The sequence below is a fragment of the Lepidochelys olivacea genome (assembly GCF_965140295.1).
Source record: "Lepidochelys olivacea isolate rLepOli2 genome assembly, chromosome: 22".
NCBI lineage: Eukaryota > Metazoa > Chordata > Testudines > Cheloniidae > Lepidochelys > Lepidochelys olivacea.
Genome location: NC_140432.1, coordinates 6,195,159 through 6,215,102, shown reverse-complemented (window position 1 = coordinate 6,215,102; position 19,944 = coordinate 6,195,159). Strand labels below are relative to the sequence as shown.

Here is a 19,944-nt window from a genome sequence, read left to right as displayed (position 1 = left end):
ATAGCAGAATAAGCACCTTTAGACTGGTATCTCTGCATCCAAACAGGTGGCAAGGGTTGTGCCAGTAAACTATTCCAGTACAGTTAAGCCGTACAGTGTGTGTGTGTGTAGATAGGGCCTTAATAAATCAGGAAGTGAGAGCACTGTCATTCACAGCACTGCTAGTTCAGAGAGCTAGAGGGTGAGTAGACACTGGGGGCTGAATGGCAGGGGATCCATAACGAGCTAGAAAAGCTTAAAATAAAAGCATTACAGAGAAAACATATTGAAACAATAAAAGAACCTACACACATGATGAGCCCAACTTCAGCAAGGGTTCTGGCAGGTGAACAGTTCTTCAAACTCCACCAAGGGATTTTTCTGTGGTCACAACTTGGGAGCAGCTGTTAGCCCAGAATAAGCACCCCCACAGCTCTGTCATTCCTTTCAACAGGTGGGGCCTTGGGGAACAGGTGATCAGCAGACGATGGGTTGCTCCTCAGGGCGTAGCTTCAGAAGGCTGGGTCCAGAGGTGAGAAGCTGCCTTCCCCCTCCTCCCAAGTATTTTCTAGGAAACCCACTGAACCAGAAGTGCACTCTTACCTGGCACATTGTTTAAAAGAGTTCGCTGAAGCTCATAACACTTCCCAGAGTTGACATGAGCCATGTCGCCCTCCTAGAGACGTTACATACAATCTCACTATAATTCGTGAGCACTTGAATTTTAGTACAAGAACTCCTGAGATACTTATTTCAATAAGGTTTGTCCTGGATATTGCAGGAAATTACCGTAGCAGTCAGAAGGAGATTTGAGTTGGCAATTCCACCCTCCCACAGCTCTGCCGCTTGGTAGCAAGTTGCCCTGTCCTCCCCACAGACTACTGGGTTTGCTACATTCAGATTTTCATTCTGGACATGCAAGTCCCCGAGTATTCTGCCATTCACCAGCTGCAAACATTTGCAGGCGATTTCATTAAAAAGGTGTTGTGAAGAAAACCTTTCGTACCTGAACCACCCTATTTATCTGTTAGCTACAACTCTGAAACCGACCGTTGACAATTTAAATGTCAGCACTGTTAACTATTGCATTGCTGCTTATTTTAGCAGACATTAGCAACTTATGTGTTTGTTCCATGATCCCAAACTGCTCCTCAGGTGCCAAGCCCTCCCCTCCAGGGCTGGAGCACCCATGGAAAAAAGTTAGTGAGTGCTTAGCACCCACTGGCAGCCAGCTTCCCCACTCCCCCCAGCGTCTCCCCTCTGCCAGCAGCCCCGCCGATCAACTCCTCCCCCCCGCTCCCAGTGCCTTCCGCCCACTGTGATCAGTTGCTCCACGGCATGCAGGAGGTTCTGGGAAGAGGGGGAGGAGCAAGCTTGGGGGAAGGGGCAGAACTGGGTAGGAAGAGGGGGGCGGGGATTTGGGGGAAGGAGTGGAGTGGGGACGGGGCATGGGGCGGAGCGCGGACTGGGCACCCCCAGAGCAAGGAGGAAGCCGGTGCCTACATCCTAAGTGATAGGTCTGAGGCCAGGGATCAGGTGATAGCCTACAGGTTACATGGTCCTTAAAGATCAACAAAGCACCTCTGCTGGAGAGAGCCCTGCAGGTGACTCTGGGGTCAGGGGAAAGGACCTGGAAAGGGACCAGGACAACAGGATCTGGTTTACAGAAATAAACCATCTCTGAAGAAAGGGACTGAAATTCTGCTGCTGTTGGGAGCTTTATTTGATCCACTGCCCTGTGAGTCAGCCCACCAGCTTCTAGTTTGTCATAGAAGTTAGGTGAACCTTTCCGCAGAGCACAGAGGACATGATTCCATGGGACACATGGATGAACAGTCTCTGCTCAAACAACATTTTATTGATAGAAATGCAGGGAACGGTTACTACGGTGATGGGAACACAATCCCAATCCTTACAAAATTCAGTTAAAAAAAGTCAAAGACAATAAAAATAATCCATACGTAAAAAGGTAGAAAAGCAGCCCACTTCCAGTCCCTGGGATCTCAAGCTTTGCCTGCTTCCTGGAATTTCTTCAGCAAGGCTTCATCTGCCCGGAGGGCAAAGGTCAGTGTACGCTTCTGGTAGTACTGGGGGTCGAGCTCCAGATTGTCAATAACGTCCGACAGGAGGTGAGCTCTCTCCACTGAGCAGCCTGGTGCATCGTAGCTCAGAGCGGTGAAATGCACATGCAGGTGGAAGTAGGATGGCTGGTAATGCAGGTAAATCCGCAGCTGGGAGCCAGCCACGCCAAAGCGCTTTAATATGGCTTCCTGGGGAAGAAAGGGTAGAGAATTTAATCTCCCAAATAATACACTGAAAAGTTTTAGCATCATATCCAAGGGCAGAGGACTGGATAGAAGCACACTGGTAAATCCGATGACCTAGCCCAGTCTCTTGTGATGGTGAATTAACATCAAGGGACATCAGTACTACTTCTCCTTTCATCCAAAGATCTCAAAATATACAATTTCCAAATTGTACAAAGGAATTGCTGAAATACAGTAACTTGTGAGGTGGAATATAAAAGCTGAGTTCATAGTGATGCTGTGGATCATTTAGAACAGAAAGTGCAGAATACTAGCTGAAACGGCAAGGGGATGGGGGATAAGATTTAGGTAGCAGAATGCAATTACTCGACTGGAATTTAGCCAGGACAACAGGATTAATACTCCTGCTTTACAAAAAGTGCCATGGGACCTGTAATGACTATGAGGGATCAAGCCCTCAGTTCTAGGTCTTGTCTGAGAATGACAGAAGACGAGGTTTTGGTTACACACTTGTTCTCCAACGTTTTTACATATTTTCCCCTTCTCAGATTCCTGCAGAAGCAAATTGATGGACAGGGTCACGCAATACTAGATGCTTGGCCGACAGTCCGCCCAGCTGTAAATCCACCGCTAGTGTCTCTTTGAGAATTCTAACCCAGTGCAGACAGAGGCCAGCTGCACACTAAAGCTTTATTAGAGAGGCAGGAAAGGGGGGAACAGACTCCCAAGCCCTGCCCAAAAGCCTATTACCAGCCAAGCTCACTGGCCATTAGGTACATGCCTGCAGAAGAATTTAAATGGGTGGAGAACTACTTTAGGTTCAGACATACCATGCAGTGAAAACATTACAGAAAGAGCTGTAAAAACAGACTGAGATGAGAGCTTACTGCATGGGCTCTACCAGAAAGGATTTATGAAAGCAGATGTCAAGGCTGTGATGATGTCTGAGCATCTGAGCCGTTATCTAATGTTTAAAATACAAGCTGGGCGGCAAGAGGCGAGCAAGTGGGGGGAGGGAGGGGAGGTGGAAAGGGAGGAGATGGTGTCTGCTGTGGGGAAAAGCATCCCGGCACCACATAGAGAGGAGCAGGGGGAAAGGGAGGGTAGGTTACTGTTTCTCCAACTAATCTGAAGGTCACTGTGGGAGCAGAGGTGGGAGTAGTTTTGGCCACCACCCCACGCACATAGCTGAGCCTAGTGGCACATGTCCCCTCATAAATTTATTCTCCAAGGCAGATGCCTGCCCCAGCAGGGATCCCAAATCACCAGGCCCATATGTGCGGGACACATCCTCATGGGCAGGAAAGCAAAGCATGCTAGCTCAGCACCTCCCCCAGCACAGGGAGAGAGGTAATGATAGGCCAGATTCTGATCTCAGCTCCGCTAGTATAAATCTGGAGCCATGCTACTGAAGTCCCTTGAGTCTGTCCCCGCAGGGCCACCAGTGAGACAGACCCAGAGCTGCCCCCATACAAGCCCATTTGCTGAAACGGGGGTTTGCAGAGCAGACGGCTGCCTCCTTCCCATTAACTACCTCCATAATGAGGCCTGTTTGTTGTGGGGGCTGGACAACACACCCAGCATGTTTACCCTTAAGAGTGCATCCTGTCAGCTTTTGTTGTTCTCCATTCCAGACTTATCGCTCCAGTTTGCTGGGTGAGTTACAGGATCCTGTTACCAGTCGGTGTAATTAAAGCTAGAAACAGCGACAGTGAACTTGTCAGGGACCTTCCAACATGCTGCGCTCGTGTGCTGGTTGGGAACGCTAAGATTCCTCACCCCATCTTTTAATTAATCTCTGCTTTCCCTGATGCAATTACTTCCTGAATTTCCAGTGCAATGAAGGGGAAAAAGCTCAAGTCCCTGTTACTGAACATGCTATATCATGGGCCTAGAAAGATCATCAGGAGCTGAAAAATGGGCATGAATTTAGAAGCAAGTTATTAATGCAGGGGACAAACCTCCTGCGTGACTCAGGAGAGTGACTGCCCCCCAACTCCAGTGGGCAGTTTCATGGTCATAATGCTTAGCACCTCTACAGCACTTTGTATTCAGAGATTCCAAGGCCAGAAGGGACCCCGGAATCATCTAGTCCGACCTCCAGTACGACACAGACTTGATTAAAAAACACCCCGTGACAGAATAATCTACCACAACCCTTGGTGAGTAGTTCCAGTGGTTAGTTACCTTCACTTAAGAATCTGTATCTTAATTCTAGTCTGAATCTGTCTGGCTTCAACTTCCAGCCAGGCACTGGATCTTGTTAGACCTTTGTCTGATAGATTGAAGAGCCCATCATCAAATTTCTGCCCCCATGTAGGTACTTACAGACTGTGAGATCATGTCACTCCTTCACTTTTCCTTTGGTAAGCTAAATAGACTCTAAGGCATGTTTCCCAATTCTTCTAAGCACTTCACATATTACCTAGTGCATCTGTCAGACCCTGGCAAAGTAGGTATTATCCCCCTGTTGCACATGGGAAAGCTGAGGCTCAGAGAGGGGAAGCCCATGATCACACAAGTGAGTGGCAAAAAGGAATAGAACCGCGTTGTCCTGACTCCCCGTCCCCTGCTCTAACCACTACCATCCTATTTTCCTCTCTAGAGCCAGGAGTTTCATATCTTGCAGCCACCCTTGAGTTCAGCAATCTGCAGAGCAGCAGTGAGCTTTCTCCGATGGGCCCACCCATCAGCCAGAGCTAGTGGCTCAAGCCAGGGCAGTTATAGTTACAGCGTTGGAAAGGAATGGAAGAGGAGTCTCATACAGCACATGCTAAAAACAGTCTCAATGAAGGATTGACTGGCTTTGCGAGAAGGGGTGAAGTTGGCTAAAAATCTGGCTAAAGTCTGGCTAAAAATCCCAATTCCAAGTCAGACTGTGTGTTCAGACTTTAGTGCTTCAAGCCCAGGTGCCAAGATTCTGCTCCAAAGAATGGGTAATGTCACAGCCAGGGTTACATCCATCGTCTCTCCATGGCTGTTCCATAGGGCCAACTAATACAGTGACATGGAAGCCAAGAGACAATAATCAGGTGGGAGGCTGAATTCAGTGAAGATGGACGCTGCTGCTCTAGGCCTTGAGACAGACTACCAAGAGTTTGAGCCAAGTCCACTGTAGGATGAGCTGCTGTCATCAAAACTCATCATCCCTGCATAAGAAATGCACTAGTCTGCCATGGAGAATCCTTGTCCTGGCTCCAATTCTGAAGCTGGAGGAACCTTTTTCCTATTCTTGGGTCATGTTCACAGAACTGGGAATTGCAGATTGGGTTGTCCCACGAGGAGGACACTGGTAAAGCTACGGAAGAGCACATTAGCCTTTGGAGCTCTGTGCTGTGACCTCAGGAGGGAAAGCAGGATGGCAAGACAATGAAGACTCCCTGCTTATGTCCAACGGGAGCAGGGAGATTGACGAGAGAAAACCAGAAAATGCTTCCCATGGCCCTACAGAGACATGTTACTTTCCTACGCACAGAGCCCTTATTACTGCTTGAAGTTCAAGCAGGGCCACTGTAACTCATCTGGCCTCTAGTGAATAAATCTTGGATCACACTTAGATTTTATCTTTTTCCTTTGCAGTTTCTCCCTCTAGTACAGAAGCACCACCAGGCACGTCATATACAGTGACACAACAGGCCTTAGGTGGTGTCCAGCAGGGCTTCCACATTCATGCATAAATTAATATTTACCTACAATTTTCATCCCCAAGAGCTTCACAAACAGCACTCAGTATCACTGGAATTGCAGCCACCTCTGGGGTAGGAAGAAACATGCCAGGTATGCAGTAAAGGCAGAGCTCTTTCAAACTGGATCCTTACACTTCTAAGCCATTTCCTCCACTCTGTGTTTCCATTTGGGTAACAGCTGCTATGGGGACCCCATTTCCAACATCTGGTCTCACAGAAAGAGTTACCTCTTGTTTTCTCAGTGACATCTGATAGCAGAAAATTAATCATAATCAAATTACTGTCCCCAGCAGAATAGGAGCGGCTGGAGGACGAAACTGTAAATGCAGGCCCAGAATGCGTAGGCTGGTGGGTATGAAACACTCCAGACAAAACCCCATGCGGAGAGATTGTGGCATATCCAGACACTTTCCAGTCTGCTCCCTGAGCAAACAGCTGTCATGACAGCCCAGGTCGATTCCCTAAAACCTCACTAGCGGGAAGCCAGCATCAGCAGGGTGAAGTTGGCTGCTATTCCCTGCTAATGGGAAACGAGGCAGTTCCCAAACTGATCTTCCACAAGTAAAACAGAGACCCTGGTGGGTGCTTATATACTAAGGTGATGAGGGCCATAAGAAGCCGGATAGATAAGTGACATAACACCCACCTTTCCTTCTTGCAAGATGTTCCTCAGCAAAGGCAGGTGCTCAGCGGTGAGGTCTCGCAGTGACTTTATCTCCCGACGGTGGCAGATGGCTATCAAGTACAGGTCATCTAGCTGCAGAGACAGGACCTTGTTACCACCAAAATATAACATTAAAAGCAGCTGGAGATTCTAGGTCTTAGAGCTTCACGGAAAATATAACTATACTAGTGCAGCTATGAGAGGGGTCTTGCCCCGTATTGATACGGACTGTTGTCATCCATTGCACTGCCACCTAGATTGGGCTGAATAGTATCTGTGAAACAGGATACTAGAGATCTTCCCCCCCATATACTGGGGAATGATTTCTTTGTGAATGGAGTTTCCCTCACTGTTGAGCCAGTTCTATACTTGGTCAGATACCATTAATCAACATTTTCCCCCAATCAGTAAATAATGTCTTTGCAATTCCCCCCGCATCGTTTGGCCAGTTCCGCTGACACCTTTGTTATGGTAAATGGAGCAGCTAAATAAAACCTAAATATGATATAGTGATGTAGGATCAAATCTTTATGATCACGTCTTCTCTCTTCTTCCGTCCTTCGACAAATCTCTCTTTGGCCTTGAATATTCATACTTTCCTGTTGCTAATATGCTTAAATGAATTAGCAAATTGAATCACCTTTCACAGTGACACTTACTGCTTTTAAAGCACCTTTTACATGAGTATCTCATAATCAGTTTTAGAATGTTAATATCAAGTCCCACATCTCTGTGAGGAAGACAGTGCTACGATTGTGACGTTCCCCTCTGGTGTTATCTGGACCGGTGATCTGCTAGGTCACTCCAATCCTTGACTCTGGGAGCCAGCCTTACCCTGCTCTGCTGTGAGAACCCCCACTCCCAGGCTGTTCACGCGCAGCCTCTGGCATGTAAGCTGCTCCCAGCTACTTGCAACCAAATGACACTAGTCAATATCTCCAGTCCCAGACATAACCCTAGGAACCTCCATCTTGCAGTGTCCCAAGGGCCACATTGGGGTTGCAAAACTGTATGGAAGGCCCGGTAGGGAAGACTGTGCCTCCCCAAACAGCCTGTCCCCCACCCCCATCCGCCCCCTCCCAGTTCCCACCCCCCGACTGCCCACCTCAGAACTCCCCACCCATCCAACCCCCCTGCTCCTTGTCCCCTGACCGCCCCCCTCCCGGGACCCCCCCCAACTGCCCGCTTCCGGGGCCCCATCCCCCATCCAACCCCCCCCCCCCGACTGCCCTGACCCCTATCCACACCCCTGCCCCTGACAGGCCCCCCGGGACTCCCAGGCCTATCCAACCCTCCCCCGCTCGCTGTCCCCTGACTTCCCCCGCCCCGAACCTCCACCCCATCCAACCGCCCCGACAGGCCCCCTGGGACTCCCACACCTATCCAACCACCCTCTGCTCCCTGACTGCCCCCCAGGACGCCTCACCCCGGCCCCCTTACCATGCCCCTCAGAGAAGCATGTCTGGCAGCCGCGCCGCCCAGCCGGACCAGACATGCTGCCATGCTGCCCTGCAGGAGTGCGTGGCCCCGTTGCACAGAGCGCTGCCTGCGTGGCGGCGTGACAGCAGGGGAGGGGCCAGGGGCTAGTCTCCCCGGTGGGGAGCTCAAGGGCTGGGCAGGATAGTCCCACAGGCCGGATGTGGCCTGCGGGCCATAGTTTGCCCACCTCTGGGCTGACTGGTTGCCTTTCAGCCATGCTCTCCCCTTTCATCAGCGCTTCAGTCGCTGGGTGGTGATGTCTGTAGATGGAGGTGGAAGAGAGAGGAAGAGCATGGCAAACGTCTCTCCCTTTTATCATGTTCTTTTTTTCTCTCTTGGCTTTGCTCCCCCTTCAGGGTCAGTCCCAAACTGGCCAAGGAAAGGGGGTGACTCACTCGAGAGCCCAACAGATCCTTTGTTGCTGCCTAGGCCAGTGTCCTTTGTTCATAGAATCATAGAATATCAGGGTTGGAAGGGACCTCAAGAGGTCATCTAGTCCAATCCCCTGCTCAAAGCAGGACCAAACCCCAGTTCTGTGAGGCTGGGCTGGATTTGTCTCATACATGCCTGATGAGATGTAAACTGCCCCTCTGTTCCTGGCGAGTTTTGCCTGGGCTTCTTTTAAGCCATGAGGACACATTTTCAGCCTCATAACTATATACATGAAATTACAACTATAACATCATTATAGCAACACTGCTCGGTGCATCATGAGCCTTCCGAAGACACACGACATAATAAACTTTGCACTGGATACCACACAATCATACATAAGGATGAACATGGGGGTGCAGGGTGTTCCCCCGAGATATAGAGTGTCAGGATGACTCCCATTTTACAGCTGGGTAAAACGAGACACAGACTTGCCCAAAGCCAGAGTGAGGCAATGGGAGAACTGGAAATAGAAGTCAGGAGCCTAGATTCCCAGCCATTTGCTCGAAGCATTGTCTCTCTGCAGGACAAGAGAGCAGTGTCCCCCTGAACAGATGTTAAGGAGATTTTTCTAAGAATTCAAAAGGACAAAAGCGTAACTTTTTATTTCAAAATGGAAAGGTCTCATGTGTTTCTGCTTGAATATTACAAATTGGGCCAGTTTCCAATCACTCTGGTTCTTGAAATAACTCATCTCTCAAGAATTAATGAGTCAATTCACAATACCAGTGTAGTGAGCTACATCTCATCTACAGAATTTGATCAGCCAGGCTTCCAGCATTGCCCAAGGTACTTGGTGAAACAAACATTTGATCGCCCTTATGGACACAGGTCATTATAAATGGAAAGAAACAAAAATCTTTTTGGCTAGGTATTACATACTGGGTAACGCACATACACAGATGTTCTCTCAAGATTCTTATTGAGTTTCAAGGGCTGTACTGGTCATAAAATCAGTTATAAAGTTCTGATTTGTCAGAACATACATACATACTATTATTAATTATTATTTGTATTCCAGCAGCCTCGTGAGACCGCAGCTGAAATTGGGGGCCCATATAGAGCCATACCTAAAACTCCGTCTATATTCTGCATGTTTTCTGCCATGGGATGACAAAGCTTTACACAACACAGCTTTTGTAGCACATTCTATCAGCTGCCCAATGCTTCCAAAGTGTAATCCTTCATGTATGCAAACATTCCCTTTCTGTAGGGTTCTAGAGCTTGTGCTCCTTGTACTGAGTCAGCTACTCTCTAAGGTACGGTCACCACATGTGTGTATAGAACAAATAATTTAGATATCTAAGAGCCTCTCTGCCTTTTCGCTGTTAAAATAATTCCACCTGGCTATTCTGAAAGAGCAGTTTATTTGAGAATATGGCTCTCAGGATGCCTGCTCAGACACCCAAAGCATGACACTTCCAATCACATCTTTTCGTTTCCAAGGCACAAAGTGATTTTCATTTCTCTACATTTATTTATCATTCTCAGGCTGACCTAGTTAGCTCAGTGGGTTCACTTTATAGCTCCTAGACAAGACAGAATATTATTGAGGCTTATTAAAATCACCCTGGGATCCCTATTGGACCTGGACTACAGACACAAAGCAAATCTCTCTCTTCTCCTTAGAACAACATCTGTATGTTGCTGTTTGAAATAAATAAGCCTATTGCTAAAAAGGCTCTGGATGATGTAATGTAAAACATTTCAGGCAACGCCTCAGGGCTCTTGTGGGTTTGAGAAGAAGTGAATGGTTAGAGAGATCTCAAACATGCTTTTAGCAGCATGTTTAACTAAAACGCATTCCTCCATGCAAGCCAAAAAAACAACTACTGTATTTCCTAGGTATCAATTTACTCCCATTATATATGGCCTGGTGATCCTGGAGAAGAGCCTTCTAATCCAAACCTCAGCAGCTGAAGTGGATAATTAGAGACACTTCCTTCACTAGTTCAAATACTTGGAAAACTCAGCTTGTCCATGTGGGAATTCCCATTTCCCTGACATCACTGGGCTGGAACAGAACTTCACCCACAATTTCAATTTGAAAGGTACAATTACACAGGGAGGTCTGTAGCTCTGCCCACTTGCCGCCCTTGGTGAGTGGTCAGAGCGAAGATAATCATGCAGACATGTGTAATAAATCAGTGGCCACACGGAGTCTGTAACCATCCTTTACAGAGCATGCTGTGGCCAACCAGTGTGGTCTCACTGAAGTCAATGCAGCGGAACCATTAAGAAACTGGCCCTATGACTCCTTAGGCTTTATAGATGTCAGCTAGGAGAGAACTCAACCTGCGTAAAGTCCAAATGCCTTAACCATGGAACCTGCCCATTATCTGTAATCATACTAAGGCTTATAAACTCTGTGGGTCCCCAGCTGCTAGAGAAAGATACAATTACACACAACTGGGCAGGTCTAATTCTCTCCAGCAGAGCAATAGCCAGCACACTGCATGCCCACATTGTGGGAAAAGGTCATGCAATATGTACACTGCACAAACAGCTCCAGTCTTCTCTTTACACACAGAGCATGCAATGTTTTGGAAGACTCTAGCCTTGCAGATGCTGAAGCCTGAAATCATAGTTGTAGATATCCAGCAAGAGGGGAAATGCACCTCCATTGCATTATTTACGTGGGGAGGGGAAAAAAAAAGAAAAGAAGAAAGATTGTGCAGATTTCACATTTTGACAGCGAGGAACGCTAGCTCCTTCTGTTCACTTTATTGAGGTCACCGACATTCAGAACAATTTCAAAGAGTAAAAACAAACAAACAAACAAGAATTCCTGCTGCAATCCACCAGCCTGAAATAATTAAAATCCACCCGTGCGTCATCCTCAATTAAAGGGCTACGTTAGCGGAACAGGACCCTGCTGAGCAGGCTTCTAAGTCCTAGCCCAAGAGATGCTTTGACAGCTTGGGAGCCATGTAGAGATGACGTAATTTAATCTAGTGGCCTAAGGCTCTGGGATGGAGCCTGCCGAGTGTGCTGATCGGATGAATCAAAATCAGACAGTTCAGAACAGATGAGTGCTTTGAAGGATCACTGCTGAAATGGTTGTTATGACAGATAGCAAGTTTAATGCGATATACTCCTTGTAGGACTCGAGATGCACTGGACTCCAACTCGTTCGGTGTTTTTCAGACTGTAATTTATTTACACCGGGTCTCTATCTTCCCCTAGATATTCTCTCCTGACTGCACATCCCTGAACTTCCCACAAGTCACCTGATCTGAAGTTCAAAATTCTGCTCTTTCTGGGGGCAAGACTATGAACTGCATATGTAACCTGCTGACTGCAAGAGAGCATGCATGCACTGAAGTCTGTACAAAAGGCTCTATGATGCGTGTTTTCTTTGTCCTGACTCTATTCTTTTCCTCCCACTTCTTAGGGGATGTCCCTGTTGAAGCTGCATTGTCTCAAAATAAAATAATTTATTATTTGTCTAATGCCAACAGTGTCCTAAGAATTTGAGGGCAATTTGCAATGCTAGAGCGACTTCCATCCAAGGATCCCCAGGTGTCTTGCAGACATTAATGAAACTAAACTTCACAATACCCCATGCAAGGCAGGCAAGTGTTATCCCCAATTTTAAATAAAAGCGGGGGGGCCGGAAGCCCAAGCACTTTTGGAGCTCATCCCCAAAATGTGCATTAGGAGGAGGCTGTCCAACTGGGCAGAAAGCAAGTGAGAACACAAGTGCTCTAGTGAGGGGAAAGCAGGTGGAAACTGGCCCTCGGGGAACCAAGGGAGCGGACATTATGAGGTGTCCACTTTGAAGGCCCTGGGAGGTAGTGCAGTAGCGAGGAAAGGCAAGAAAAAAATGGCTTGCCTAAGGCACCAATACACATGGGATGAACCTGACTCCAAATGGCCCTGTACTTGTTCAAAGCCATTCACAGCCAGGGACCAATCCCTGGTTCATACAGGGCCAAAGACAGTGTTCATCGCTCTTCCTGGACGGGCTCTCAGCTGCGGGGAGCGGCTATGAATCCTGGGGGGATCTAGATACTGGAGATGGAGTCTAAACAGCTTCCTTGATCTTTTTGTTGCCTCAGTGAATCATTAACTAAGGCAGCCTTTACACATATTCTATGGGTTTTTAAATCTCAGCAGCTACTCTGTTACCGACAATTTCCATACGTGCAGATCACTGAGCAGAAAGGGTCCAACGTCCTGAACTAGCCTCAAGCTTTCTAACAGCTCTCATTCCCCTTTCTAGCGTCTGAAAAGAGCAGAGGCCAGAAGACAGAATTTGCATTAAAGAAACCAAACAGAGTATCCCATAGTTTTAAAGACAGTGGAGACCTGTGGGAACAAGCGGTATTTTACGCCTGCCAGTATTTGGCAATGAAATGGAAGGGCTCACACTGCTTGGCCTTCTGCTTGGTTTTTTAAACAAAGGAGCAGGAAACAAGGAAAACAATACAACCTAGGTATCACCTGGCCTAAATATCTGAACTGGTTCCAATGATGCTGACAAACTAATTTCTCTAGAGCAGAGGTTCTCAACCTTCTTCTTTCTGAGGCCCCCCCCCACATGCTATAAAAGCCCGCGGCGCACCTGTCCCACAGTAACTGGCTTTCTGCATATAAAAGCCAGAGTCGGCATTAGGGAGTAGCAAGAAGGGCAACTGCCTGGGGCCCCATGCGACAGGGCCCCCCCAACAAAGCTACATTGCTCAGGCTTCAGCCCCGGGTGGCGGGGCTCAGGGACCTGGGCTTCAGCCCCATGCGGTGGGGCTTCGGCTTTCTGCTCTGGGCCCCAGCAACTCTAATGCTGGCCTTGATTGGAGGCCCCTCTGAAACCTGCTCAAGGCCCCCTAGGAGGTCCTGGACCCCTGGTTGAAAACCACTGCTGTAGAAGAACTCATATCAGCACTTCTAATCCTGGCTGGAGTCACATGTTTCCGTTCTAGAGAACTAGAATTCATGCTTTTCGGAATTCCTAGATGAAAATATTTTCACCAGGGGAGGGAGGGATGGTTAATTATAAATAAAAAGAAAAGGAATACTTGTGGCACCTTAGAGACTAACCAATTTATTTGAGCATGAGCTCATGCTCAAATAAATTGGTTAGTCTCTAAGGTGCCACAAGTACTCCTTTTCTTTTTGCGAATACAGACTAACACGGCTGTTACTCTGAAACCCTTAATTATAAATAGCACTTTTCATCCTGAGATCTCAAAGCACTTGTCAAAGTTGGATAAGTATCACTATTCTCATTTTACAGATGGTGAAGACCAAGACAAAAAGATTAAGTGTTTTGCCCAATGTTGCACAGCAACTCAGTGAAGAAGTCAGAAATAGGATCTCCTGACTCCCAGTCTGGTGCACTATTTGCTGGATCACACTTGAATATAAGAGTATAAAGTTATTTTGCAGCATTAACTCAGAGTGCTCATGAGTTACTTTCAGTCCTGGTGCATATATTTAATAAAGTGGAACAACAGAAAGCCTTCCCCAATTTAGCCTAGTTAAATATTCTGAGGATCAGAAACCCAAGGCAAAATCCTGGCTCCACTGAAATGAATGGGAGTTTTGCCAATGATTTATATGCAGCCAGGACTGCAACCTTGTTATTTTGAGCTTTAGGGCTTAAACTCCATTTATTTGGTCCCAGGTCTTGCAGTTTTTAGACCACAAAAGTACCACATTAAGCATATTTGGTATAAGAGCAAAAAATGTGAGTTAAGAACCACTACGTTTAAGATTATAGGCTGGACTAAGGTCTGTGAATGTCAAGATGTGCAGAAGAAAGAGTATTCATTCCAGTAGTTAAGTAGTTGCTTATGAGATGACTGTGTGATACAAGCTATGACAGTAACCTTGATGCAAATGCAAATAGTTAAACACTCTAGAAAGAAGGAAAGTTAATTGCATCAATTAAAAGGGACACTGTCAGGTTGATTTATGTCTAATATTTAGGATTACAAAAATGAGGTTTCACAAAATCTAAAAGTCAATAGAAATTTGTCAGGAAAAACAAATAACTTTGGCTTTAAACATGCCCTGGCAATGTTTGGATAGGTGCACAAGAACCAGAAGTTTACTAGTAAGTCACTAAACAAAAGTGAAACTGGCCAGTCTGTTCTCATTGTCAAGCAGAGTGAAATGTAGTGTTACATAAATGATACATAATTAACTAACAACACCATTAACGATAACAGTATATTTAATTTTTCAACCAGCAGTTTTAATAATTTCAAGTGTTGTTAAAAATACAGCTAAGGAGGCTTCTTGTGTGTAACTTCGAAACAGGCATTGTCCCTTTAAAGAGCTAGAGGATCAAATGAGAAGCTAACCTGTTTCTGATTCCACTTAAAATCTGGAATGAGAATGAAACCATTGGAAGAATCAGGGTTTTCGTGGATTATTCGATCAGCCTCAGCCTTCTTCTCCAGGATATTATACACCCACTGGAAGAAAGAAATACGCAGTTTATAAAGACAGCAAAACAAACAAGCGCTGCATCCTTCACCTCAAGATCTTAGATTAATTCTGACTCACTGCAAATGGAAGCCGCACTTGGATTTTAAAAAGAACCAAATAATTTTATGGCCAATAACATTTGTAGTTAATGATCCATGAAATAATCAAATATGATCCAGGCCATCAGCTGATCACTAGAGAGATCAGGAGGGAATTTTTCACATACGTACAGAATTGCACAATTGACTGGATGAGTTATGGGAGATTTTTGCTTTCCTCTGAACCATTGAGGGAGATTTAGGTTAGATGTAAGGAAAAACAAACATTCTAACTGTAAGGATAGTTAGAACAGGTTACCTAGGGAGGTCATGGAATCACCCCACTAGAGGTTTTTAAGGACAGATTAGACAAAAACCTGCCATGGATGGTCTAGGTTTACTTGGTCCTGCCTCAGCACAAGGGAATGGATTAGATGACCCGCTGAAGTCACTTCTAGCCCTTCTTTTCTATGATTCTATTAAGTATTGACCACTGCTGGAGATGTGATACTAGACTTAGATGGTTTAATCCAGTATAGCAAATCTACATTCCTGCGTGAGAGAGCTTGGAAAGAACTATCCCTGACAGGATCACTGATGCTGTGAAACAGCTATTGCTGAAGCACAGCTGTTTAACGTGGCTGGGAAGAGTTTATCTAGGGTATTCAATGAGACTAAGGGTATGTCTACACAGCAACTAGACACCCGTGGCTGGCTCATTCTAGCCAACTTGGGCTTGCGGGGGTTGGCCTTTGGGGCTGTTTCATTGCAATGTAGACTTCTGGGTTCGGGCAGGAGCCCAGGCTCTAGGAACCTGCAGCAATGAAACAGCCCCTCAGGCCGAGCCCCATGAGCCTTTGCTGTGTAGACGTACTCCAAGGTGTTTGGAACAGGCACTCTTCTCTTACTATGTGTTTTACAGCATGTAACACAATGGGGCTCTGATTCTGATTGGGGGCTACCACAATAATAATTCAAAAGACTGCCAGTTGCCACAGAACATGCTGTGTGTTAGAATATGGTTTGCTCCTGCCTGTGTGGCTAGACCAACCTATTTTATAACCAGGTTAAAAAAAAAAAAGTGCATTCGCCCTGGCTTTGAACAAATTGTGATCCATCCGCCCAGGCTATACCAAATGGTTATAACACAGCTGGTCTTCCCCCACGCTAAGCCACCATGCTTTAACACGGTCAGTTTCACAGGGCAGACAGGTTCTGTTAGTGCTAATATCCATGGTCAACGTTTTATGCCATGGTCATTCCCATTAATTTCTCTTTCAGGAGGTTTGCAATATGGTACGTGTGCACGTGCTGTGTTTTGCTAAATGACTCCGTGGTGGTTTTGCTTGTACCTGACACCTTCAGTAAATAATCTGTAATAAGAACGGTTCTTTAAAAAGGGAGCTGGGATCTCATCACAGCAAGATTCAGCTCAGAGGCAGAGCGAGCGAAGCAGGGATCTTGACTTCAGCATGGTGCAGCGGGGCGGCCACCCCACTCCAGTCCTGAAGGGGTTAAAAGCAGCCTTGGAGAGCATGGCTGGGAACAGCTAGGTTGATTGGGGGAAGCAGACACTGCTGGGGCCACACCCCAATCAGTCCACAACTGGCCCTTATAAGAGGGCTGTGGGCCAGAAGCTGAAGAGTCTCACTCTAGCCCTGGAGTAGGAAGGGCTAGCTGCCTGAGAGTGAGGGACCTTAAGCAGAGCAGAGCAGAGCAGTGCTGGGGAAGGGCAAAGGGAGCAGGGGAGCTCCAGACTGGTAAAGGCCCAGAAAGGTACTGGGGCTGCAGAGGGGCAGCCTGGGAATAGGCAAAGGCAGCAGGTCCTACCCTCTTGCCAGTGGACTCTTTTACAGACTGCAGTCTGCCCCAGGGAAAGGGGGGCTGAATGACAACTGGCAGTAGCCACTGAGGCAAGGTGGGTTTAGAGGGTTGGGGGTTCCCCTGGGAGGGGAGACCCAGAGTGGGGGTACTGCTGGGGCAGAACCCCAACGGAAAGGGGCACTGGGGTCCGGGAGGGACACAGGGCCAGCAGCAGGCAAGACACGGGCCTGCAGAGGGTGCTCCGAAAGCTGGAAAGAGCTAATTCCCAGATGACCAGCAGGAGGTGCTGCACCAGTGAGTCTCACCACACTACAATGGCTTTTGATACAGTCTCGCATGACTTCATAAACAAACTAGGGAAATATAGCCTAGATGGAGCTACTAGAAGGTGGGTGTATAACTGGTTGGAAAACCATTCCCAAAGAGTAGTTATCAGGGGTTCACAGTCCAGGAGGGCATATTGAATGGGGTCCTGCAGGGATCGGTCCTGGGACTGGTCAATATCTTCATCAATTATTTGGATGGCATAGAGAGTCCACGTATAAAGTTTGCAGATTATACCAAGCTGGGAGGGGTTGCAAGTGCTTTGGAGGATAGGATTAAAATTCAAAATGACCTGAATACACTGGAGAAATGTTCAGAAGTAAATAGGATGAAATCAGCAAGGACAAAGAGGTTTTTAAGGCCAGGCTTGAGAAAGCCCTGGCTGGGATGATTTAGTTGGGGTTGGTCCTGCTTTGAGCAGGGGGTTGGATTAGATGACCTCCTGAGGTCTCATCCAACCCTAATCTTTTATGATTCTATGAATTGCAGAGTACTCCACTTAGGAAGGAACAATCAATTGCACACATACAAAATGGGAAATAATTGCCTAGGAAGGAGTACTGCGGAAAGGGATCTGGCGGTTATAATGGATCACAAGCTAAATATGAGTCAACAGTGTAATGCTTGCAAGAAAAGCAAACATCATTCTGGGCTGTATTAGCAGGACTGCTGTAAGCAAAACATGAGAAGTAATTCTTCCATTCTTCTCTGCACTGGTAAGGCCTCAACTGGAGTACTGTGCCCAGTTCTGGGTGCCAGATTTCAGGAATGATGCGGACAAATTGGAAAAAGTCCAGAGGATAGCAACAAAAATGATTAAAGGTCTAGAAAACATGACCTATGAGAAAATATTGAAAACATTGAGTTTGTTTAGTCTAGAGCAGAGAAGACGGGGGGCGGGGGAACTACACATGGTAACAGTTTTCAAGTACATAAAAGGTTGTTACAAGGAGGAGGGGAAAAAATTGTTCTCATTAACCTCTGAAGACAGGACAAGAAACAATGGGCTCAAATTGCAGCCATGGAGGTTTAGGTTGGACATTAGAAAAAATTTCCTGTCATCGTAGCTAAGCACTGGAACAAATTATCTAAGGGAGGTTGTGGAATCTCCATCATTGGAGTTTTTTAAGAACTGGTTAGACAAACACGTGTCAGGGATGGTCTACTTTTACATAGTCCTGCCTTGAGTGTAGAGGACTGGACTAGAAGACCTTTTGAGGTCCCTTCAAGTCCTATGATCCACCAAGGCCTGAGGTTCCCTGCAGTCCCAGGAAATTGATCATGGACACATGGTGGTATCTGCTGAGCCCCATCCTTCCTCCCAGTTCCCAGCCAACACACCATGGGGCTAATTCCATGGTTTACAAAATGTGAACTGCATTCAAAAACAGTAACTCCTCACAACTACAGCTGAGCAGCCACCTTACTGAGAATAGGGAGCTAAAAAATAATCTGAGACCCTAGCAAAGGAGATATCACCATGCCCTTCTATTGTGTTTTATACAAGGACCATAGATCTCGTCACCAGCATCTCAACTTCTACCAGTGAGGCATTATCCACATTTTATAGAGGACGAAACGGGACCTCCCAAGACTGAGAGCAAGTGAGAGCTGGGAATAGCACTGTTGTAATAATTGGGGCCTGACAGGCCTACCCCAATTGTGAGCCCAGCTGTGGATAAATGGCTACAAGTTTATAAAATCACCGTTCTAGTCACGATAACAATTGTTGCTGGAGAAAAGTACAAAAAGGAAACTCCATTAGTCCAAACAAAAAGGTTTGCTGTTATAACTCAAGGACTGCATTAAGATCACATCTGGTACACAGAAGGAGTGGGGGACCAGAAACCAATGGACCAAAATTTGTTGTGTATGGAAATTGGACAAAATAATGAGGGGATGGGCTATTCTTCCCACCATTCCTTTTTCAGGGCCTTAAAAAATCCTAGAGGCTGCTTGCAAACAGGTGAACCAAACGAAGCGAGGTCTGGCATCATGGCTGCCACCCCCAGCAACTCCTGGGGCCCCGTGACACTACTGGACCTTCATCATCCTGATCCTGAAAAGTTTCTTGACCCAACTGGGCCAGAGACAGCGACCCAGGGATCACTGCCACCTCCAACGGCTCCAGCTAAATCCCAAACACCACCTGGCATGAGAGACTCCGGATCCTGCTTGTCACCTGCTCTTTCATGTGTCATTTTCCTTTGCTTTATTTCTTCTCTTTCCAATCGCTCTCTTTTTTGCCTCCTGTTTAACAAGTGTCTGGCTTAGCCAGCCAAAGCTGCATATTTTGCAATGCTCTGCGCCTGTTACTGGAAAGGCAACTACAAGTAATGCCTACATAGTCTGAGGCTGGTACAAGTTTCCCAGATCTTGGAGTGGTTGAGAAGACCCATATGCTGTACCTGTGTTCCTCCAGCAGTGAGGCTGTAATTGAGAGCTTCACAGACAGAAGCTGCATTTTCTACCTTTGCTATGCATTTCTTTCCCTTTGTGTGTGTGTTCGTCTCGTTTCATCTTAAAGGAAGCAGGATTAGACTTTAACAACAACAGCAAAAACAGCACCGGGCCAGCTCAGCGAACGTCTCTTTTTCCCTCCTGAAAAGGACAGTTTTCACCATCTTTGATACCATTTAACTGACTGTCAAGACAGGGGGGGTTTCCCTTATAAAAATTCCTTACAGCTGAAGGGAAAGGGAGTAAGAGCTATTGGTTAAAAGGAAAGCCTTATTTAATAACTTTACATTTCAGTAACAGTTTTTCCTTATCATAGGATATCAGGATTGGAAGGGACCTCAGGAGGTCATCTAGTC

At 46.6% G+C, this 19,944-nt stretch overlaps 1 protein-coding gene across 2 annotated transcripts in view; it reads right to left on the bottom strand.

Moving 5' to 3' along the window:
* Positions 1 to 1,817: 1,817 nt before the first annotated feature.
* Positions 1,818 to 19,944, bottom strand: part of DCPS (decapping enzyme, scavenger) — a gene marked incomplete at its 5' end in the record, with an annotated part of 63,477 nt that continues 45,350 nt past the window's right edge. Inside the window, 3 exons of one of the 2 annotated variants that reach the window (XM_084611931.1) lie at positions 1,818 to 2,249; positions 6,579 to 6,689; positions 14,816 to 14,929. In XM_084611931.1, the coding sequence (XP_084468057.1) occupies positions 1,983 to 2,249; positions 6,579 to 6,689; positions 14,816 to 14,929 (492 nt within the window). In that variant the 3' untranslated portion in view covers positions 1,818 to 1,982. Of the gene's footprint in view, positions 2,250 to 6,001; positions 6,181 to 6,578; positions 6,690 to 14,815; positions 14,930 to 19,944 lie in introns of those variants that run through there. The other variant, XM_084611932.1, reaches the window with a different exon arrangement.